The 25,000-nt window shown below is 39.7% G+C and overlaps 1 protein-coding gene across 1 annotated transcript in view; it reads left to right on the plus strand.

Moving 5' to 3' along the window:
• The first annotated feature begins 21,928 nt into the window (after positions 1-21,928).
• ZFPM2 (zinc finger protein, FOG family member 2) overlaps positions 21,929-25,000 on the plus strand; it is a 432,038-nt gene continuing 428,966 nt past the window's right edge. The window contains exon 1 of the mRNA XM_042464632.1: positions 21,929-22,629. Within this exon, the coding sequence (XP_042320566.1) occupies positions 22,590-22,629 (40 nt within the window). The 5' untranslated portion in view covers positions 21,929-22,589. The remainder of the gene's footprint in view (positions 22,630-25,000) is intronic.

The following is a 25,000-nucleotide window of genomic DNA, read 5'->3' on the forward strand; positions in this document are numbered from 1 at the left end:
AACTTTATTTATATAGTGTTGTAGATTTACACATATATACTCATCATACATTCTTGTTTACATGTAGGCTCCATATTGTTTGTACCATGGAAAGCAAGGTACAGTAGAATCCTAGAATAATAGACTTGCAAGAGACCTCAAAGACCATCCAGTGCAACCCCTGCCATGCCGGAATACACAGTCAAAGCATTCCCGACGGATGGCCATCTGTTAAAAATCTCCAAAGAGGGAGACTCCACCACTCTCTATGGGAGTGTGTTCCAGTGTCAAACAGCTCTAACTGTCAGAAGGTTCCTCCTAATGTTTAGGTGGAATCTCTTTTCCTATAGCTTGCATCCATTGTTCCATGCTCTCTTCTCTGGAGCAGCAGAAAACAAGCTCGCTCCCTCCTCAGTATGACATCCCAACATGATATTTAAACAGGACTATCATATCACCTCTTAACCGTCTCTTCACCAGGCTAAATATACTCTGCTCCCTAAGTCATTCCTCATAGGACATGGTTTCCAGACCTTGCAATTGAAGTACTTGTACTTGAAGCTATTGCCATAGACTTTATACACAAAAGAAGTACAATCTATTAAGGGTGGAATGTAGACTAAATTAATTGCATATAGACATCAATGAAAATCCTTGGGGTTTCATATCTAACCTATAAGAATGATTTTAATGAGACCTTAATGTGTATCCTATTTAGTCCAGAATCCATTATGGCTGCTCTGTTGATAGAATAGTTTCCCCCCCAAGGGAACCAAGAGGGGGGTGCAGCTACTATACATTTCCTGCTCAGGTGGGTAGGGAAATGATCCAGAACAGTTGGTGCCACAAATTCCTGGGTAACATTACCTCTATGTCCCAAAGGAGAGAAGAAAGGACAATGACCCATTGTGTCTGGGGGCTAGTAGGACACTAGATTTAGCCCTAGCTTTTCATAAAATGTACCCTAGTTATGCAGAAGATGTATGAATTGACCCTATTTTATATTTCACACATACATACAGTTTGGAATAAGAGCCCCTGCAGAACTGATTGTTAGAAGCAAAACATTTCTATAAAGATTGGCTGGGAAATAAATCGCCTCTAATGAGGTTTTTTGAAATAATTTCCTTCCTAGATAACTCAAGCTCTACAAATGGAACATGTACCACATTTAGCAACCAAACAACAGTTCACATTGTCACTTATTCAGATTCTGCCATATTGCCAGATTATACAAGAAATCCCGTTTTGAATGTCCCAAATTTCCTGTTATTCAACAGCAGTGGAATTGGCTGCAGTTTTGTCAGCCTGACAACAGAACTCTGTTTGGGCATCAAGAGCAGGAGATGAAAATGGGGCCTGAGGCAAACATTCTGAGGAATTTACCACCTGGCACTGTGGCACCAACACTGTGACATCCTTCTTTGAAGCTTCATGGTATAAATCACACAAGTGCAAAAAACTAATTCAATCAAAGAAAGAGATGGGCTTTTATATATTTAAAACATTCATATTTTGAGTTAACAATGAAAAAAAATGCCACAGAACAGGAAAAGCACCTGCCTGCACAATTGCTATTTTTATCAAAGTTATGTATCCAAGTGAGGTCTAATCAGGCAAAGAGACCAAACTATTATTTATTTATTCCTCATCTTTCTGCATCACCTCCCAGCCCACAAGGCTTCCCAGGACAATGTATAAATACAAATAAGTAAAACAATGCAAAGATAAAAAAATATTCAAAACACATTAAAATACTCTTTAAAGACTATGTTTTGCAATCTAAAAACAGTCCTCAGAAGATGGCAATAGCAACTGCATTGTGAACAAATCTTGCAAAGAAAACCCCATGATAGGGTCACTTTAGGGTCGCCATAGACTTGAAGGCACACAGTAACAACAACAAAATAAATCAAGGATAAAAATATTCAAAAACTCATGAAAATGCTCTTTAAATACTTTTTTTTACAGTCTCAAAACAATCCTAAAATACAATTTTAGGAACAATGACTTTGGCTGAACCTGCATTGCATAAATAATGCAGTTTGACATAGCTTTAACTGCCATGGCTTAATGCTGTGGAATTCTGAGATTTCTAGTTTTAAGAGATATTTAGTCTTCCTTTCAGAGCGGTCTGGTGCCACAGCAGACTTCAAATCTCAGTATTCCTTAGGATGGAGCCATGATACTTAAAGCGGTGTCAAACTGCATTATTTATGCAGTGCAGATTCAGCCTTTGTTACTGAAGATTTGTAGAAGTTATGAAATACCTACAGTGTGAAGAACACAATTTACAGCAGGGATACCATTTACAACTGTAATGATTCTGGGGCACAACCTTTTACTGCTGGGGTCTTCTGCTTGGGGAGCGTCCACCCATTTGCAACTGGAAGGGACTGGAAGAATACTTTTGGTTTTGTGAAACAATTCTGTAAATGTTAAACGGTGCAGCAGGACCTGCAGCCCATTTAAAAGGTAGATGGCTTTCAGGAATGGCAACTGATCTTTTTCTTTAGCCAAAAAAAGGGCAGTCCAGGAAATCAAGAGGAATCAATGGCTGAAAAAAACAGAACTGGAAGCTGAATTGTGGCCACTGAACTGCCTTGTGGTACACATATGCATATAATTCACTTAATATTTGGAAGAGATAGGTGAGAACTGACTCAGGCTGCATAAGCACTGAAGAATTAATGTAGATTAAGTGTCATGGCTCAATGCTATGGAATTTTGGGATTTGTAGCTTTGTGAGATATTTAGCCTTGTCTGTCAGAGAGCTCTGCTGCCACAACAAACTAATAAGTAAATAAATAATATTTTTCTGCCTCTCCCAGGTGGATCGAGGTGGGATTACAACCAATAAAATACATGCAAGCACATCAATCAAATACAATAACAATAATGCTTCAATTAAAAGCTAATTCTATCATAAAATAATGATAGCAAAAGTATATGAATTTATGAATATAAAACTATAAATCCCAGGTTTCCATAGGATGGAGCCATGATAGTTAAGGCAGTGTCAAACTGCATTAATTCTGCAGTGTGGGAGCAGCCTCAGTATTTGAGTTGTGAGATTCTGGGAGCTGTAGTCTGAAATATTAGCTTTTCCAAAAATCTGGTCCAAAGTGTTATTTTTAATTAATTATTTACATTCAGTGCAGAAGAGCAAAGATCAAGATAAGCTTTCCCCTCTTCCTTTCAGAGAGAAGTATTGTCTGTCTGGGATGCTCATCTTTCCTACCATTACTACCTTTCCAGCTTTCCATCTGATTGCTTATGAGGCACTATTATTCCTTATGGGAACAGAAGTACATTTAAGAAGGCAGCATTTTTTTTTAAAAAAAACCCTCTGTTGCAGCCCCCACAATAGCTGGTCTCATGAAACATTTCTAAAAGCCCTCCTGGAGACATGATTTTCTGTTGCAACTATTTCAACATTAACATATTTATTTAAACATTTATAGTACATCTTCAATACCAAAAAATCTCTTAACGTGATTTCCAGTCTATCAATAGAACACTGTTAACATGACACCTCAAAATACCATTAATAATCAATAAAATTCAGCTGCTTAAATATTCACCCTAATACAAATATTAAAATTCAGTAATACTCTCAGTAGGCACTGTTTTCACTCAGCAGCCCACTTTCAGAAAAAGGCCCCAAAACAGAACATTTATTGCCATTTCCTGTTTTTTGGATAACCTGTCTACAATATTTGAGTGTTATTAACACTTTCAGCAATTCCCCTGAGAAAGGGATTTCCAACTCAACTATTTTCATATCCTCCCTCCCTCCTGTTGTTTTCTGAAGTGATCTTATAATCTTCTTTGTTGACTCTGCGTTATATCTCCCTTCCCTGTTGATCCTTCTCCAGCTGCAGAAAGAAATATTTCATGTCCTTTCCCCAGTATTTACAGTGTTCTTGCTCCTGTCAGTATTATTTCTAGTTATAAGATCAGACAAATCATATATCTGCCTTTGCCTTTACAGCATTTCTTTATAGTCCTGATGATGGGCTCATTGCTTCATGTTTATGTACACTACACAGTGTGTGTGTGTGTGTGTGTGTGTGTGTGTGTGTAGGTCTATGCTAAGCTGAAGGGCAAACAATAAAGGTGCCAACAAAATTAAGAATTACTGAATCATTCTTGCAGCAAAGATAGTAGAAAACCCACTGCTGAGAAATTTGAGAAATAGTTTTGACTTGCTATTTTGCCAGTAAATCTGGATGGAATCATTCTCTTTTTCTAACATTCCTTTCTGCCTCAAATCCAGGAAAGTCGCTGCCACCAGTCTGTAGCCTTGTCTACTGCCTTTCTGGCTTGTCAATTATATTTCTGTTGGAATGTGTCCCAGACACATTACACCCAACATGTAAATGTACAATATACACAGAAGGCCTAGACACAAGGGACATCATGGTAGGCTTGCTCTTTACTTGGGGAAGACCAGCTTTAGAACATAGACATGATTTAAATCAAATAACATAGGAAGCAAGAAAAGAAAGAGACTAGCTGAGGGAGGGAAGTTACAGTTAATAAATAAAAGACAGGGGCACTAGGGATTTTGCAGGCAATATTTGAGGAGAAACTCTACTGAACAAACTCAGAAGTGACATGGGATTGGGCAATATATGAATGTTTAGCTGATAATGAGGAAAATGAGAAAAGATGCCAAAAAATTAATTATTATTTGTTTTATTGATATCTCACCTTTCTCCAAGGCAGTGCATGTATTATCTTCCTCAAACTAATTCTGCTTAAAAGTGGTTAGATTTAATATACCTTAATGGTTGGAAGGCACTATGTGTTACTGATGTATGCTGTAGGCAGGTTTTAACTTATTTTTGATGATTATGTAAAGCTCTGTGCAAAATGCACGGTGCTATATAAATGATGATGATGATGATGATGATGATGATGATGATGATGATGATGATGCCACTTGGGCTTCTTTTAACAGAGTTGAATATGTGAGAATCCTAGACTGGTCCTTTAAGGTGAATGAAATCCCCACTCTTATCCTGAACAGACTGAAACCACTTTCCCCATCAGATGAAGCCCTTGTCTACATTTCTCTAGAGAAAAGCTCTAGCACACAGTGTAAGAAATTGTGCCTATTTGCATGAGTTGTCTATTTTTACATGGTTTTAGAAGATTAATATTTTGTCAAATAAAGGATTATTTAAATGTTATCACCCTTCTGTCATAAAATTTCATATGGAAATATCCACCCTTGCAAATAACCCAGTAGCCTAAAAATTATTTTCAACCACCCCAACATATTTTACTTTGGTTTGTGAAACATATGATCACATTTCTGCAGCGTGCATAGGAAATGGCCTAATATCAAATTAGACTACTAGCCCATGTAGCTAAGTATTGTCTTACTGGCAGTAATTTCCCTGGATCTCACATACAGATCATTCTCAGCCCTTTGTGAAGATGCTATGACTGAACCTGGGAATTCTGGTATGAAAAGCATATACATTTGTTCCTCTCTTTACATGTATTTGGAGTCTCCTGTCTCGCTCTTCATGGGAGGGACAAGCAGGGTGGTGCATGCCCACACGCAGCCCCGCGCATGTGTCTCAGGCATGCCCAACATTATTTTCAATGCGATTTGAATATTTGCAAGTCACCATTTTTTCAGGGGTGTCTGGAACAGATCCCCTGCAAATTGGGTGGGGCTACTGTACTCTTCTACTGAGTGATGACTGTTGACAAAATGATGATGATGATCAGAAGATATTTGTTTTCTGTGATTGCAATATTTTGATTTTGATCCCTTCTTGGAAAATTGGATTAGGATTCTTTCTTTCCTCCTCCTCTTCCTCCCCCTCCCTCTCCTTCTTCTCTATCTTCCTCTTCCTCTTCTTTTTTACTCTATATGTGCTACATAAGCATTGACAATTGGGTGGGTCAGACTTCTTCTCCTGTTCCCTTATCTGTAGGAGTTCCCCAGGGCTCTGTTCTGGGTCCCCTTCGGTTTTCTCTCTACACACTGTCCTTAGGAAAACTCATTAGCTCTTTTGGTTTTTCCTACCACCTATATGCCGATGACACCCAGTTGTATCTTTCCACCCCAACCTTTCTCCAAGGCTTGAACAGCAAGTCTCATCTTGTCTCACAGCTATCTCGCAGTGGATGAGCCATCGGAGTTTAAAGTCCTCCATGGACTGCCCCCCTCTTTACTTATCAGACCTTCTTTCTCCTCACCTTCCCACTCAGGCCCTCCATTCTGATAGTCAAGGTCTGCTGTCTCAGCCCAGGATTTCCTCTGCCCCATCCCGGATTCGCCCCTTTTCACTCACTGCCTCTCACTCCTGGAACCTTCTTCCCACACAAGCAAGAGCCATCACTTCTTTAACCAGCTTCAAAACGGAGTTGAAAACCATCCTGTTCAGAGAAGCCTTCCCAGGCATTGCATAATTGTCGCTTACTATTTGATGTTCTTTTGGTGCCTGTTTATCGAACCATTTCCTGTATTGCTATGCACTGTATATGTATTATCCTACTTGAGAGTATGTATTTTCCCTGGAAAAAGATTAACCATCCATTATGAAGCCAAGCCCTCCCTCCAGTCCATCTGCCTTTGTCCAGGCCTCGGAGGTAGAGAGAAACTGCTGGACTTCTTACCCTTTCCCTCCACCACTCCCTTCTCCTTTTATGTCATGTCTTTTTAGATTGTAAGCCCCAGGGCAGGGAACCGTCTAATTAAAAAGATTGTATGTACAGCGCTGTGTAAATTTACAGCGCTTCATAAATAAAGGTTAATAATAATAATAATAATAATAATAATAATAATACATTATGCCACAGCACTGCAAAAATGGTTTTGAAATATTAACATGTTAAAATGTATGCTGCAAAATGCCACAAGCAGGAGCAATTGATAAAAAGTAGGTAGCATTTCAGGGTGTATGTGCACACAGTTTGCATCTAGTAGATCATAAGGATTTGTTGGACATGTAGGAACAATGAAGACTACACACTGTGATCTGATTTTTTTTCATTCAAGGGTATTTGCATAGCAGTTAGAGGCACTGGGCATTGGAAGAGTGAGATGCATATGCCTATGTAAGTAAGGATTTATTTAACATGTATTTTAAATAGTGCTGCAGTTCACCAGCTGTTTGACAGAGATTCAAACTCTGGGACACAAACTCCTTTAGGCTTGCAAGCTTCAATAGTATGCCCATCATATCCAATTTTAAAGAAAATGTCACTAGTCTAGCTGCCACTGTTTACAGATTTGCTTCAACTTTTTCTGCATCCACACTGCAGAGATAATCCAGTTTGACACTGCCGGATGAGATCCGTCAGATAACATCATTAGACAGCTTTAAAAAAGCGGTCAAGACGGATCTCTTCCGGCAGGCCTTTCCAGATTAACCATCCCGGCCCAGGTTCCTGATTCCCTCATTCCTCCCGTGGCCCCATCTTAGTGATGGTCGAGGATCAACAGAGGGATATCAGGGTTTTTAGTTTTTAATTGTTGTTTTTATGCATTGACATTGTGTTTTAATATGTTATACTGTTTAATACTGTCTTAAGGGGGGGAGGGATAAAGTGTTTTTAATTGTCATATTTTATATTTTACTGTTGTTAACCGCCTGAATTGGTTTGCCAGAGGGCGGTATACAAATAAATATTATTATTATATTATTATTATTATTATAACTGAATGGGTCACTGCTGTGGAGTTCTGGGATTTGCAGATTGTTGTGACACCAGAGCTCTCTGACAGAGAAGACTAAATGTCTCACAAATCTACAATTCACAGAATTCTATAGCACTGAGCCATGGCAGTTAAAGTGGTGTCAAACTGGATTGTTTCTTCAGCATGGATGTAGCCTTATTAGTCTGGGACTGGAATGTATCATAAAACAAGCATTGGTTATGCAACAACGACATGGGGTGGTGGTGGTGAAGACATATCTTCAGCCCATTTTAAGACATTAAAATTAGCTTCACTGCTCATGTTTCTCATTAATCGAGTCTACAAGTAAGAGGCAGAGCTGTGTCAACTGGAATGCCTCAGTTAGCGCAGGCACAGTTGATGTAATTTTGCTTCTTCTTGACCAGTTTCATGCTATATTAGTTCAAAGATGTGGACAGGCTCCATGAAGGGATGACACCTGCCTACCATATATTATGTTTGAACCTTCCCTGCACCTCTTCCCATCCCAGATATATATAGAGCTCTGGTGCCACAACAAACTACAAACCCCAGAATTCCATAGCATTGAGCCATGGCAGTTAAAGTGGTGTCGAACTGGATTATCTCTGCAGTGCAAAGATATACACAGACACACCCACACACATTCACACATTTATACATTATAGTATCCAGCAATGCTCAGGAGACCTATTCACCATAATTAATTCAGTTTTCAGTTTCATCTGCTCTTAAGGATGACTGTTTTACCCTATGGGTGCTCAAAAGCTCCTCATGCTGAGATTCAGTGTCAGTTTCTCTTGAGATAGTTTGCCTATCACAATCTGCCAAACACACTACTCAGAATGAATGAAAAAATAATTGGCGTGCCCCAGACTGCTCTACAAGTGAATTTTATGTGTGTCACATCACCTATATGTTAAATCAGACCATCTCAAGCAAGTTTAATTAAAAAAAATCTGTCCAATCATTTATGTATGATCTTATAAGAGACAGACACCTAATTTTATTGACATAGTAAGTGCAAATCTTAAAAAAAAACAACAACCTAAAGTTTTCAACTCAACTCTTTATTTTATTTTTTATTTTATTTTTTGAAGTGATGTGCTGTGCCACCCCAGGGTCCACAAGATGAATTTCATATACACCAGGTAGTCTCTATTTTATGGCAGACCATCCTAAACATAACTTCCAAACTGGATGAAAAGCCATTCAGCAGTTTTTGTGTGATATGGTAACAAATAGAAAGAAATAGTTGTTGTTGAAATGCCATCATGTTTGCTTTTGACTTATGGTACCCTGTGAGACTGCCAAGAGACCCTACAGCTAACAGCCTTGTCTTGCAAAAGTCAAGGCCATGGCCTTCTTGAGTGAATATATCCACCTGTAATATGGTGTTCCTCTTTTCCCAATGCCTTCAAATATACTGATCATTTCATTTTTTCTAATTAACCACATCATCTCATAATATATCCAAAGTACAATAGCATCAGTTTAGTCATTTTGGTTTCTAGAGAGAGTTCAGGCTTAATTTGCTCTTAGACTGATTTATTTGTCTTTTTGTCAATCCATAATACTTTCTTTAGCACAATATTTCAAATAGGTTGATTTTTTCCCTTTCAGCTTTCTTCACTAACCATTTCACACCCATGTATAGAAATAAGAAATACTATTGCATGAATGATGCTGTCTTTGGTATTTAATTATACATCTTTGTACATGAGGATCTTATCTAGTTCCTTCATAGCTGCCCTTCTAAATATTAGTCTTCTGATTTCTTGATGTCAGTCTCGATTTTGATTGCTGACTGGGTCAAACTATATAAAATATTTAACAAATTCAATGTTTTCATAATCTAATTTAAAGTTATCCAAATTTTCTGTAGACATCATTTTATACTTCTTAATATTCAACTGTAACCCTGCTTTTGCACTTTCTTCCTTAACTTTCATCAGTAGGCATTCCATGTCTTTGCTTTTTTCTGCTAGTAATATGATCTCATCTAAATTAGTGAGTTTCTTCCTCCAGTTTTCACACCTCCTTCCTTCATGGCTAATCCAGCCTTCTGAATATGATCTGCATATAAATTAAACAGACAAGGTGAGAATTTGCACCATTATCTGATACTCTTGTCAGTTGGAAACCATTCTATTTTTTCCCATCCTAACCATGATCTTGTCCAGAGTATGACTGTCAAATATTGTGACACACCCATTTCTTGTAGACCAGTCTGTGGTTTTTCATGATCTATGCAATCAAAGGCTTTGCAAAATGAAGTATAGGTTGATTTTCTTCTGGAATTCTTTAGAATACTCCATTAACCACCATATGTTTGCAATATGATCTCCAATGACTTTTCCTTCTCTGAACCTAAATTGGACATTGCGTGTTTATCACTTCAAATATGGCAAAAAGTCATTCTTGTACAATCTTGAGGATGACTTTGCTTACATGGGAGATTAATTCAATAATCCAGTAGGGTGCTTTTTTGGTTTGTTTTTTAATAATCCCGGTTATTTTCTTTCTTGGGAACTGGAATGTATATTGACCAATCCAGTGTGTTGGTCATTGTTTGATTTTCCACATTTGTTGATAGATTTTTATAAGAATTTGGATGGATTATACACCTATAGCTTGAACAGCTCTATTAATATAACATCTGTCCCTGGTGATATATTTTTCTGAAGTACTTTGAGGGTAGCTTCCACTTCACTTTGTGAGTTTGTTATCAAACAGTTCTTCTCTGAAGGAATATGTCATCCTTTCAACTATTGTATATAGTTCTCCTGTTTATTGATTCAATCAGTTTTTATTTTGTCTTAATCATATAGTGGGTTCCCCTGTTGATCTTATAGCATCCTTACTCTTCATTCAGAGTTCCCTGCGATTTTTCAGATCTTATAGAATGAGTCTCACTCTTTTGTCTTCTGTTTCATTGCATTGATCAGTGCTTTTGTCCTTATGTACAGGTTGCGTATGGAAAATATTGTGGTCAAGATTCTGACCTTATTTCTGTATCCTTTTATGTTTGCTTGCTGCATGGTCTTAACCATTTGAAGAATTCATCTGCCATTCAGTGAGGCTTTTCTTTTTATCTTTAGGTAGTGTCTTTTTGCATTCTTTATTGACTGAGGCCTGAAATACATGGGCCAAAAGAAGCTGCTTCTGGCCTCTTTGAGGGCATGTGATGCATGCCCACAAAGCATCCAGTTCTTTGGGCTTCTAATCAATGAGTCTTAATAATGCAAATCTGTTATTTACATGGCCTTCAAACTGACATTGATTTAGCGTACCTTTTTAGCTCTACTGTAATGTTTGATATTAACGATTCACAGTCTGTGCCACAATCTGCTCCTGGTTTTGTTTCTGCAGAGAAGGTAAACTTCTCCATCTTTTACTTCTAACTGGAGTGTCTATTTGTTTTCTAGATTGGCTATGAAGTTACACTCACATATACAGCCACCTGTTCCATTGTTTGAAGAATGTATTTGCAATGAACAAAATGTTGCCTTCACAGATGTTGAAAAGAAAAAAAGAATATTTTAAGTGTCAATTGTGCTTTAAATTATTTTAACTGTGTTTCCAAGAGAATTGTGGATTAATAGTTTTTTTAATTTTTGTAGACATAATTTTTGCTGTACTTTTTTGAGTTCTGTGAAATGAGAAAGGTGGGATATAAATGAAATAAATAATTAAATAAGCTTCATGGGAACTCCACTATAGTGGTTTGTGTGTGGGAGTATGACTCTTGAGACTAGGGGGCAAATCTCCGTTCAGCCAGGGAAACTCACTGACTGACTTTGGGCAAGTCACACTCTCTCAGCCTCAGAGGAAGGCAAAGGTAATCCCCCTCTGAACAAATTTTGCTATGTAAAACCACATGATAGGCTTGCTATAGGGTTTTCATAAATTGGAAATGACTTGAAGGCACAAAGCAATAACACTGCAGCCATGTTTCCTCTTCCTCAATTGGGTCCAAGGTGGCTTTCAGAATAGTAAATTTAAAACATTTACAATGTTGCAGCTGCCCACCTCCTCAAAAACAATGCAGTCAGAATTATGTTTTAAAATTACTAATCTTTTGATACCAAAGAAAACTTCGCACAAGCACCATTACAGTGTGTGTGTGTGTGTGTGTGTGTGTATGAGAGAGAGAGAGAGAGAGAGAGAGAGAGAGCATTCTCCAGGTGATCTATAGCTATTGGGACATCTGCCAAAAGAAGAGTTTGAGTAGCATAGTGTTTTGTTTTGTTTTTAATTTAATTTCTATATTGTTTAGTGTCTTTCAGTCTGGTAGGGTCTCTAAGAAGATGTACATCAGATCAAAACAGATAGAAATAATACAAATATTATTCACAAACAACCCAAACAATTTTTTAAAAAACCAGTTTGAGACACACACACACAAGTAAAGTATGTCTTACAGTATTTGGCATGTTATTTTATTTTAGTGTAAACTATTTTTTTTAAAAAAATGCTATGGTATTATATGTGGAGAAAATCATTTTTCAAAAAATGCTCAAGCTTCTAAAAAGAAGTATAAAAATGCAAGAAAACCACCCCCATTTCAAAGCTAGCAAGTCTTTAGTGAGCTCAAAATAGGTCAATGAGATTTGAATCATGAATTCTCACTTTACAAAATATTATACAACCAAATCCCAAGTGAATAAATCATCAGCTCTATGGTTCTCACATTAATCCATATTGATATTTTCTCTACTTATTATTTCTGGGGGCTTTTCCTAGCAATAACTAGCCAATACTTACAGCAGTGGCAACTGACAGTTATATTTGGTCTCTATTAAAACCATTAATTGAGCTTTCAACCAAGGATACACAAACCAGGATCCTATGGAGTCAAAAACCTCACACAATAAACTATAGCTCACAACTTTAATATTTTCATTGCTTGTTCAATGAGGCATTGCTGCAGGCACAATATCAAATGCAGTAATGCAGTGTTGCTACATCTTTAGGGCATTCTGCTCTGCCAGCACTGGAACAGGATCTTGGCCAAAGCTATAAAGAAGTACTAAAAAAATCCATGGATATGGAGGGCCAATTGTATTTCATTGCTGATATAAGTTATTCAAATATTGTTATAAACTGAGTAAAAGCCAAGCTGGCTGAGAGATTCAAAAGTGTAATTTTCTGAATTCTGTGCAGGGTAGGTTATGCTTTGCATTTGTCAGACTACTGGTCTATTTGGTCCACCTTAGCCTACTTGAGGTGGTAACAGCTGTCCAAGGTTTAGTTTGCAAGACACGTTGTAGACAAAATTGCTCGGATTTACGCTGGCTTGGATGCTGTAGTTTACACAGGTCCAGTGGATGTAATCCTGTTGCCTGCTTGTTCTGTTTTATTGCATAAATTTCAGTTTGTGATGATGTGGACAGAATCCTTGGAGAAGTGAGGGCCAACATGTGCATACTGGATCCTTGCCCTTTCTGCCTCCTAAAAGTTCCTAAAGGGGCACTGGCCAAGTGAGTAAGGGGAGTGGTTAATGCCTCACTGTAGCAAGGCAGGTTTCCATCCTGCCTAAAAAAGGCTGTGGTGAGGCCATTACTAAAAAAGATATCCTGGATCCTGCCATCCTGGCTAACTATTGGCCAGTCTCTGATATTCCATTCTTGGGCAAGATTCTGGAATGATTGGTGGCCTCCCATCTCCAAGGGTTTCTGGATGAAATGGATTATCTAGATCCATTTCAATCTGGCTTCAGACCTGGCTATGGTGCAGAGACAGCTTTGGTCACCTTGGTAGATGACCTCTGCAGGGAACTGGACAGGGGGAGTGTGACTCTGTTGCTTCTCCTGGATCTCTCAGTGGCTTTTGATACCATCAACCATAGCATCCTTCTAAGCCACCTCTCTGGGATGGGACTTAGGGGCACTGTTATGCAGTGCTTCTGGTCTTTGTTGTAGGGGTGGACTCAGAAGGTGGCGTTGGGGGACACCTATTCAACTCCGTGGCCACTGGCCTGTGGAGTCCCACAGGGGTCCCCCATGTTATTTAACATCTACATGAAACTGCTGGGAGAGGTCACATAATGTGTTTCATCTTTTAGATATAATGGACTAGACCTAGACATAGCCATGCATGTCTAGGTGCTCATTGTGACTGACAATGTACACGACAGCATTTAGTGGGTCATAACAGTGACCAGAAAATCAAAGTAAGTGAAAGTGTAATTGCATAAATGGAACAAGTGGTGTTTATAGAATGAAATCTATTCTTACAGCTCTGGTATGAAACTGTTGAGAAGTATTACTTTTGTTGTTGTGTGCCTTCAAGTTGCTTCTGACTTATGGTGACCCTAAGGTGATCCTATCATGGGGTTTCCTTGGCAAGATTTCTTTAGAGGAGGTTTGCCATTGTCTTCTCCTGAAGCTGAGAGAGTCACCCAGTGGGTTTCATGACCAAGCTGGGAATTGAACCCTGGTCTCCAGAGTCATAGTCCAACACTTAAACCACTATGCCATGCTAGTTCTCAGAAGTATTACTACTGGGACAGTAAAAAACATTCACAATGACATGTAATAGCAATGTTGTTCTGGATGTGCTTTTAGTCAGCTAACCAGTAATCAAATGGTAATTTTGCGTGCATGCTTTCTGAGCCTATTTGATTTTCTATATTCATGCTAATGTTGTCCTAAGATTAAAATTCATGCCTCATTGTGTCATGTATAGATGACAGAGGATCATTCTGCATCTGTTGTCTGGATTACTGGATCCAGGGAAAGCAAGCTCACTTGCCCTGAAATCACCCTTTGGAGTGGTGTGGTTGCTGCATTCCTTCATGTGTGTTTGTGTTTGTGTGTGGCATTGTCTACAAAACTATACACTTTAAAAATCTACTTACTTTTCCCCCTAAGCATTACATTCAAAGGTATCGATCAAAACCTTTTTCTGCAGTATGGTATAGTGGCTAGAATGAAGATCCTGGATGGTTCAAAGCATTAATTTTTATACTGATCACTTTTCACTATTTTTGAAAACTGATAGCTTGAAAAGTCATTATGTCATTAGGCTGGCCTGTTTCATCATGTTCTGAAGCTAAAATGTTTCAGAGAGCCTGTTGATGGAAAGGTGGAATAAAAATGTAATAAATAACCTAAATACGAAAATTGTCACGTCCTAGACTTTAATGCATGATGACAAGTGTGCCAGAAATAGCAACTCCCAGGTTCCTTAGGAGGGAGAAGAAACTTGAGAGCATTTCTGAGGTTTGTCTCTCTAGGTATCCAAGCCATTTGTTGTGTTTGGACCTTTCGTTTCCTTTCTAGTCATTTGACCTTCACTGGTAGGAATAGTTTTGGCTCTTTCCTCTCAAAGCAAACCCAATAGAACCTTTAGTGTGGCAAGCAGAAATTGCTGAAGGCTTCTCCCCTGCTTTCTTTCTTACAGATTGTGTTACACAAAGAGCAGGATATGGGTTAATGTAAGAAGAGTTTTGCCAATCCTTAGGAGTTGAATGCTAAGCAGTGGTTTCCTTTATTGCAGATCTGAAAGACATAAGAATCTTCTAAGTGTTAGAACTGGTAATACAAATATGTATATGAAAGGCGGATTATATAACTGAACAGATTTTTAAACCCTACATTGTGTGCAGTGCAACCTATGTGCCACCACTGAAAATGAAGAATTAATTAATTGCTATGTACACTGTTTCAATCCTGGTATTTTTACCATCTTCAAATGCTTTGGACAAAGGAGAAGAGCTCTTCAAATCTGTAGATGGCACCAAACTAAGCAAAGCTGTTAATATGTAAGAAGACAAAACAGGAGAACAGAGTTAAAATGAAGAAAATGTGTTTAAAGGTCAGATACATGTAAAGTTCTGCATTTAGGCATGACTAATCAGTTGCACAAATACAGGATGGTGGAATCTGCCTTGCTAGTACTATATGTAAAAAGAAAATAAAGATCTAGGGGTTTTAGCAGTACACCAAGTAATAACGAGTCACTAATACAAAGCAGCATCTAAAAGGCTTAATGCAATTCTAGTCTCTGTAAACAGCAGAAAAGTGTCCAAATTATGAAAAGCAATGCTACTTTGGTTGGTCAGACTTAATGTAGTAAGCAAGAATCACTGAAGAATCTCCCTTGCTTCTTCCCTTGTAGGGTGTTAACATTGGAGTTCTGTGAATTTTTGGATAATTAAAAAAACCAGACAGAAATTAACAAACAGATGTTTGTTTGTTTGAAAAAGATGGAATTCTGTACCTGGAAAAGAGTCAAAAACCAGTGACATAATAACCATCTCCAAATATATGAAGGGCTGTCGGAGGTCTACATGGTGCAAATTTGTTTACTGTTGTTCCTAAAGGTATTATACATATCACTGGGCTCAAATGCCAACAGAAAGAATTTTCACTAAAGAGGAAGAGCTTCCTAATGGGAATGAGCTGTGTAATAAAATGTCTTGGAAGTACTCTTTTTCATTTAGAAATTTTTAAGCCTAGGCTGGATGGCCATCAATCGAGGATGCTATAAGTGTGGATTTCTCACATCAGTAAGGGACTAAATTTTGCTAAATTTTGAGGTGCCTTCCAGCTTTTTAAAGTGTTCAAAGACACACACACACACACACACACACACACACACACACACACACACACACGAGAACAGCGTTTTACAGAAGTCTAATATAGTACCAATACCACATGACTGAAATACTATATATACTGGTTCTAAATTCAGCTGTTAGTCCAGGAAGAATAGTCCAAATAAGTCAGTGGGAACTTGGTAAATCAACATATGTAAAGCTAAATTTCACTGAGTCAACCTGTCCACTCTGGTTCATACTAACAATTGAATTTTGGCCTTAATTTTTCAATTTACGATACTTTATTTTTTCTGCTAAAATTATTGTTATTTTAAGGCCATTAACTGAAAATACAGATAAAAATGATATTTTTAGTGTGAATGTTCTGTTAGGCATTCTGAAACCTTGCACACCTGTATGTTAAACTAGCTTGATGTAAATAATATTGTTGTTGAATAATTTGTGAAGAGGAAATATTCAATAAAGACCACACAAACTGCCCCTTATGATTTAAGAATGTATATAGATTCATATAATGAAAATTGATAGTGGCAGGGTTGTGAATGACCCTCAAGTTAAATGCTTCCCATGGAAAATAAATGAACAGCAGATAAATTTGATGAGGACTATAACCTCTTCATGGATAATTTATAATGGAACAATTTTTTAAAATAAACTATGCACAACAAATAATTTGAATATCTGGGATCTGTGAGCACACTTACAGTGCTGAGTTCTAGATTATAGAGTTTTGTGATCAAGCTCTCCATTCTAGGGTGCTATCAAAATGCCTATCATTTTATGCTTTGGGAGTACCACCTTTGAATGGGAGCTTGGTGAGAAATGTTTTAAATAAATGAATACCATCTTCCTAAGGGGTTGATTATGTTTGGAGAGAAGCACTGTAATCTGTCTGAAGGTTTAAAGGATAGGAGAGAAGGTTGAGATTGAGATAGTCAACTTTTTCTCTTCAGTAGATGTTCTCAACTATGAGGTAGCCCCTGAATTCACCTACAGCTGCTTCTGTCTCCAACTCTTGCCGGATGGAGAAACCTGTATTTATTGAGTAGAAACCAAACAACTGGCATTTGTAATGTGAGCCACCGCTTGAATCCACCTGTTGGTGGAGGGACTCTTTTTGTCTTTCTTTTATTTTTGTGTTTTAGATATCCTAGATTGTGAGTCCTTGGCCAAGGATTTGCCTTTTTAACTGTGTAAAAATGTATTGAAATGCTAAAACAAAGTACTGTAACAAATAATAACTGAATACGTTTAATTCCTAATGGCAATTAAACAAACTGAACACAAAGCTAAAACTTCCCATCTCCCAATAAGTATGTACATATATCTTTATGTCGCCTTTTGGCTTCTGGTGACTCCATGACGTTCATAAGATTTTCTTAGACAAGGAATACTCAATTTTCCCAGTTCCTTCCTCTGAAATATAGTCTACATCACCTGGTATTTGCAGTACTAACCAGGTCTGACCCTGCTTAGCTTCCAAATCAGACCTGATCTGGTGCCTTTAGAGTTTTTAGCCTGCTATTTATCTGTTATTCAGGATTTGTCAAAAAGTGTGCTGGGAACAGGGCACAGAACACTCATTTCCTTGTCTTCCTAAAACAATTGCAATGAAGTAATTAGTGGATTAAGAAGATCAAAGCCCAGAACCTTTCTGTTAAGAGAATCCATCCATTGAACACTCTTAATTAATCTCATCTATCATTTTGAAAATAATAATAAATCCAGAATATAGAGTATTAAAATGGCTGTCTTCTGCCGAGAAAACTTTTATTATTGAGTAGGCTAAAAATATAATAAATATTTATCACACAGTTATAGACACAGTCCTCCTTAACTTCATGTACAGTTGGTTGTCCTTATCCACTGACTTTTTATCCACAGATTTAAGCTTGGAAATATTAAAAAATAATAATAATAAATTCCAAAACAAAAACCCTGATTTTGCCATTTTATATAAGGGACTCCATTTTACTATGGCAATGTGTTTAATGGGACTTCAGCATCCACAGATTTTGGTATTCATGGGGGAGTTCTGGAACCAAATCCCAGCAGACACCAAGGGACCACTGTATTTGAAAAGTGACGAGGTTTCAGAGCTCAACTTTCCTGAGATGCCATAAAATAATTTTCAGAGCTCCACCAGTTATTATTTCACTCTTGAATAATGATATTTTCATACTTAACACCAAGAAATCTAACATCTTATTCTTGTTTTACTACGCTTCATTTTATGAAGCTAACCTTGTAGTAGGAGAAGTAGCTGCAAGAACTGCAGAGATCCATGTATGAAGAATTATGGAACACAGGAGAATATATTTATACTTAAAAATTTTTAGCACTTGAATGTAAAGTTCATTTTTGCTGAAGCAGAAGAACCTACATTGGGGAGAAAAAGCTTTGAATTTTTTAATTTTTTTGTAATGAAATGGTTCTCTTACAGGTTTCATCTTGCATTCTCTACTGAACACCAATTGCCCATGTTACCATTCCTTTTGTATAATCCTCTACTTAATTCTTTGCATTGTCCTACAGTCCTAAAGTCTATAGAATGCTGTTGTTTGTTCTTGTAAATCTTCAAAGAGTTTCCCACTTATGGTAACTCTAAGTGAACTTATCATGGGGTTTTCTTGCAAGATTTATTCAGAGGAGGTTTGCCACTGCCTTCTCCTGAGGCGGAGAGTATGTGACTCACCCAAGGCCATCCAGTGGGTTTCATGGCCGAGTAGAGAATCAAGCCCTGGTCTCCAGTCATAGTCCAACACTCAAATCAGTATGCCACATTGGCTCTATAAAGTATTATCCAAAATCCACAAAACAGTGATTGGGCCAAACAAAATCGCACAAAATACACATTGAAAACTTTTGAAGCCAGCATAGTAGTTTGGACACTGAGAGATTGGGATGCAAGTCCTAGCTTTGCCATGGAAACCCACTGGGTGACTTTGGGCAAGTCACACTCTGGCAACCTCAGAGGATGGCAAAAGCAAACCCCCTTCTGAAGAAAGCTGCTAAGAAAATCCCATGGTAGGTTGAAGGCACACACCAACAACAGGGACATCCCTGGATTTGTTTTCTATAAAGAATACATAGTTTTTGTTTAAACCCAGGCTACCACTAGCCACAAGAGCCAGCATGACATAGTGGTTTGAGTGTTGGACTATGAATCTGGAGACGAGGGTTCAGTTCACCACTTGGCTATAAAACTCACTGGGTGACCTTGGGCAAGCCACACTTCCTCAGCCTCAGAGGCTGGCAAAGGCAAATCTCCTCTGAACAAACCCTGCCTAGAAAACCCCAGGTTAGGTTCACTTTATGGTTGCCATAAGCCAATAGAGCTGTAGAAACAGGTTTCGTTCTGTAAACACCACTTGCTCTTTTTGTACAATTATTTTGTTGTTGTTGTTAACCACCCTTGAATGTGTCATGATTGATGGTGACCCTGTGGATGAGACATCTCCAAGACCCCCTGTCCTCCACTGCTCTGCTTAGGTCCTGTAAACTCATACCCATGTTCTCCTTAACAGAGTCCTTACATCTGGCATATGGCCTTCCTCTCTTCCTACTTCCCTCTACCTTTCCCAGCATTATTGTCTTTTCCAATGAGTCATGCCTTCTCATGATATATCCAAAATATGGCAGCCTCAGCTTTGGACTCTATCACATGGGAGGCAAGCGCCTGCATCCCATGAATAAATGGCCATTAAACCCCTAAATATCCCATGAATATACTGCAAGAGCAGGATTGTTTTCACATGACGTTGCCATTATCACAGCATTATCCTGTGAATAAAGCAACAAAATTGCACCGCTTTTCATTCAAGAGAAAATCCCGTGAATGAAAAGTGGTGCAAATTTGCTGCTTTATTCATGGGATAATGCTGGGATAATGACAACATCATGTGAAAACAATCCCACTGTTGCAGGACATTCACGGATTTAATGGCTGTTTATTCACAGGATGCAGGCCTTTGTCTCCTGTGTGATAAAGTCCTAAATTGTCTTGGCTTCAATGGAAAGTTTGGGCTTAATTTGTTTGAGGACCCATTTGTTTGTCTTTTTGGCTGTCCATGGGATCCTCAGCACTCTTCTCCAGCTCCACATCTTGAATGAATGGATTGTACAATTATACTTTCACTTATTTTGTTGCTGTTAGGACCGACGAACTGCTGTCCCGTGTGTTGTCAGTCACAGTGAACACCCTGAAGTGGATAGCTAGGTCTGGGTCTCTAGCCCATTGTATTTAAACAACCAGGACGCAACTCTGAAGGAAAATCTATTTTCCTCAAGACTCTGGCAGGAGAGTCACTCATGAGGGCAGCCATTTGCTTGCCCGAAGGACCAAACTGAGGTGGCATCCACACTGGAGAAATAACCCAGTTTGGCACCACTTTAACTCTTTCTGGCTCAAGGCTATGAAATTCTGGGAGTTGGAGCTTGTTGTGGGCTGGGCCTCTGTGGGAAAGAGGACGCTGGACTAGACAGGGCCCAAAAAGTGGATGGTGAGGGAATAAAGTCTGACCCACTCTCTTTATAGCCTTTTCCTCTATCTCTCTTTTCCCCTCAGTCTGAGGAAGATCGACAGTGGTGCCAGCGCTAGTGAAGGCACCACAGAAAGAGAGAAAAGAAGGCAGGCAGAGAGGAGAAAGAGGGAGAAGAGAGGAAAGGAGAGGAGAAAGAGGGAGAAGAGAGGAGAAGAGAGGAGAGGAGAGGAAGCATGCTCTCCTCTCCTGCCTCCTCCTCCCTCTTGCCACTCTCTTTTTTCTCCCTTCTTCCTTCCCTCACTCCTTTATTTGTTTATTTTTTTTGCACTTTCTCCTTCCCACAACCTACACACGCACACCAACCCCCCTCTCCTTTTTCTTCCTCCCTCCTTTATTCTTTTGCACTTTCCCCCTCCCTCTCTCAACTCTCCCCCTCCCAAGACACACAAACCCCAATTTTCCCTCTCTCTTTTGTCCCTCCTGCCCTCCCTTCTTCATTTTTTGCACTTTCCCCCTCTCTCTCAACTCTCCCCTCCCAACACACACACACACACAAACACACACGCCATTTTTCCTTTTTCTGTCCCTCCCTCCCTTCTTCCTTACATCTTTTTATTTTGCACTTTCCCCCTCTCTCTCACCCCTTTTACAAAACACACACACTCCAATTTTCCCTCTCTTCCCCGCTCCTTCCCTTCTTTTTTCTTTCTCCCTCAGTCTTTCACCTCTCCCCTCCTACAACTCACACACTTCAATTTCCCCTCTTCTATTTTCTCCCTCCTTCCTTCATTTTTGCACCTTCTCCCTCCTTCCCCCCTCCCACCACACACACCCATTCCCACTCTTCTATTTCCTTCTCTCCCTCCTTGCTTTTGCACTTTCTTCCTCCCTCTCTTAACTCTCCCTCTCCCACAAGACACACACACAAGGCACACCTCGACATTCCCTCTTCTATTTGGTCCCTCCCTCCTTCATTTTTTGGCACTTTCTCCCTCACTCCTTCAACTCTCCCCTCCCAAGGCACACACGCTCTTTGGTCCATCCCTCCTTCCCTCTTTCCCTCCATCATTTTTCACTTTCTCCCTCACTCTCTCACAACACTCCCCTCTCTCTTTTGTCCCTCCCTCCTTCACTTTTTGCACTTTCTCTCTCACTCCTTCAACTCCCCCTCCCAAGACACATACTCCGATCCCCCCTCTTTTGTCGCTCCCTCCCTCCTTCCCTCTCTCCTTCATTTTACACTTTCTCCCTCACTCCTTCCACGCTCCCTCTTCCCAGGCTCACACGAATTTTCTTCTCTTTTGTCCCTCCCTCCTTCACTTTTTGCACTTTCTCCCTCACTCCTTGTAACTCTCCCCTCCCAAGGCACAGACACACTCCAGTGTCCCCCTCTCTCTTTGGTCCCTCCCTCCCTCCCCGTCTTCCCTCCCACCTTCATTTTGCACTTTCTCCCTCACTCCATCAACTCTCCCCCTCCCACAACACCAACACAACAGATCCCCAATTTCCCCTCTTCCTCCTACCCTCCTTCCTCTCTCTCTCTCTCCCTCTTTTCCTTCCTTCCCTCCTTTTCCTGTCATCTCCCCTCGTGGGCACGTTGACTCGTTTGCTCCCTTCCCTCCCTGGTGCTCTTTCTTTTCCTCTTCCTCCCTCCTTCTTCCATCTCTCTCTCTCTCTCTCTCTCTTCCTGCCTCCTACTTACCTTACCCCCCCCCCCCTTTCCACACTCCCAGTGCACCTGAAACAAGACGATCAGCCCCAGCATCGCCAGCGCCAAGGAACCAGAAGCCAAAGCAGCAGCAGCAGCAGAAGCAGCAGCCTCCTCCTCTGCCTCTTCCTCCTGCTGCTGCTGCTTCATCCCGGGCAACCAGCAATGTCCCGAAGGAAACAGAGCAAGCCCCGGCAGATTAAACGTAAGTACCCCCCCACACACATTTTACACCTCCAGGGGATGATGGGCTTTTTATTCCAAAGGGAGCTGGGGTGTGTTGATTCATTTTCTCTCTCAAATAGTAGCAATTCATACATTGTACTTATTTGCAAATGTAGACACTATAGCTATATATTTTAATAGCAATGCATGCATTGTATTTATTTGCAAATGTAGACACTGTATCTATATATTTTAAACAGAGACATTGTATATATATATATATATATGTGTGTGTGTGTGTGTGTATATATATGTATGTATGTATGTATGTATGTATGTATATAGCCATACAGGGCTGGTGAAAGTAGCAATAGCTCAACGTCCGAGTTTGGATTCGATCCTCCTTCAACTCCTCCTCCTCCTCCTCGTTGTTGTTGTTGTTCTTGGAGGGTGTTTCCTCCCCACTTAAGAAGAAAGGTGTGAGGTTGTGTGACTCTTGTGTATGTATGTGTTGTGTTTTTGGGTGGGACAAGCCAAACTGCCTGCCCCTTCTTCTCTTTCTGTCCCCATTTCCTTTCCCCTTAGGAGGAAGAAGAAGAAGGGGAAAGGTGTGTGTGTGTTTGCTTTGTGTATATATGTGTGTGTGTTGTGTGCTTTTTGGGGGGGATACAAACAAAACTACCTCTCTTTTTTCTCCCTTCTACCTCTCTTTCCTCTCTACTTAAGAAGAAGAAAAAGAAAGGGAAAGCTGTGTGTGTGTGTTGTGTCTCTGTGCTTTTTTTCTTTTTTGGGGTGGGGTGGGGACAAGCAAAACTGCCTGTCCTCTTTCTCTTTCTGTCCCTATTTCCTTCCCACTTAAGAAGAAGAAAGGTGTTTGTTTGTGTATCTCTGGTGTGTGTGTGTTTTGGGGGGGGCAAGTAAAACTGCCTCTTCTTCTTCTATCCCTATTTCCTAACCACTTAACAACAACAAGAAGAGAAATGATGCCTCTCTTTTGTGTGTGTGTGTTTGGGGGGTGCAAGCAAAACTGCCTTCCCTTCTTCTCCTCAAATAAGAAAGTAATACAGTACTGAATAGGTTTTAGACGTCTTCTCCTTCTCTTTCTCTTTCCTTCCAACTTAAGAAGAAGAAGAAGGGGAAAAGTGTGCATCTCTTGTGTGTTTGTGTGGTTTTTTTTTTTGGGGGGGGCAAACAAAACTGCCTCTCCTCTTCCTATCATCCCTATTTCCTAACTACTTAAGAAGAAGAAGAAGAGGAAAGACGTGTGCATTTTGTCTCCTGTTCGGCTGAGGAAGAAGCCAGTGTGACTGCGAAAGCTTGCAGCATGTCAGTGTGCATTTGGGTTGGTCCCATAAAGGCATCCTTGCTTGGAGGTGATTGCATTTGTGAAGTGTGTGTGTGTGTTTTAGGGGGGGCACACAATCAAAACCACCACCTCTTCCTCTTCTTCCTCCTTTCTGCTCCTCTTAGGAAAAGCTGGTCTTCAACTTCAGAGGGAATGAATGGGGGAGCATCCACACTGGAGAAATAACCCTCTGGGCCCCACAACAAACTCCAACTCCCAGAATTCCATAGCAAAGAGCTAAATAAAGAGTTAAAGCGGTGCCAAACCGGGTTATCTCTCCAGTGTGGATGCAGCAGGCTCAAAAGGCAGGGCTTCTTGGAATCCCTCCTGGACAATGACCTAGAAAAAGAGGACCTCTGCTCCCTCTTGCCCTGAAACCCCTTTTCTTTTTTTGGCAAAGCGCAGCAAAGCTGTGCAAACTCTTTCCAAGGAGTCCATCGCTTTCCCAAAATTTACAAAGGGTCGCAGGCAGGGATCTTTAGGGATCTCTCAGGGGATCCACATATCCATCCCAAGTTCTGGCTAGGGATAAAAATAAGAGAGGAGGTGGAGTTAGTGGACGGATAAGGATGCTTTTTGTCTTTCCTTCCCCTTCTAAAGTCGGGCCAATTCGGTCGCATTCCCTTGCGATGGCAACTTCCTAAAGTTTTCGGAGCGTTATAGTTTTCTTTTCTTTCCCCCCTTCTTTCCTTTTGCCAGGCGCTTCTTCCAAAGGATAAGAGCTGTTCTTTTTAAAGACAAAGGGGGTATCCTAATAACTTTCATTGGAACAGGCTGTATCTTAAGGCTCTATTCAAAGGCAGCTTCACGGGGCCCTTTAAATGGCATTTTAACAACTTCTTTGTTTTAAAAAAAGAAATAGGACTTTCTCTTTCATCGCACTGAGAATGTGAATGAGCTGATTTGACCAGAAAGGTCTGAATTTCTCCCCTCAGATTTCATATATGGTTCCTAAAATGCTAGGGTTGTAACTGTAGAAAGAATAATGCTTCTCCAGAAACTTAAGACACATTTTTGTTTTGTCACATTGACACAAACTGAACGCACAGTCACACATTACTGTTAC

This window comes from Sceloporus undulatus, chromosome 4, assembly GCF_019175285.1.
Source record: "Sceloporus undulatus isolate JIND9_A2432 ecotype Alabama chromosome 4, SceUnd_v1.1, whole genome shotgun sequence".
NCBI classification, from domain to species: domain Eukaryota; kingdom Metazoa; phylum Chordata; class Lepidosauria; order Squamata; family Phrynosomatidae; genus Sceloporus; species Sceloporus undulatus.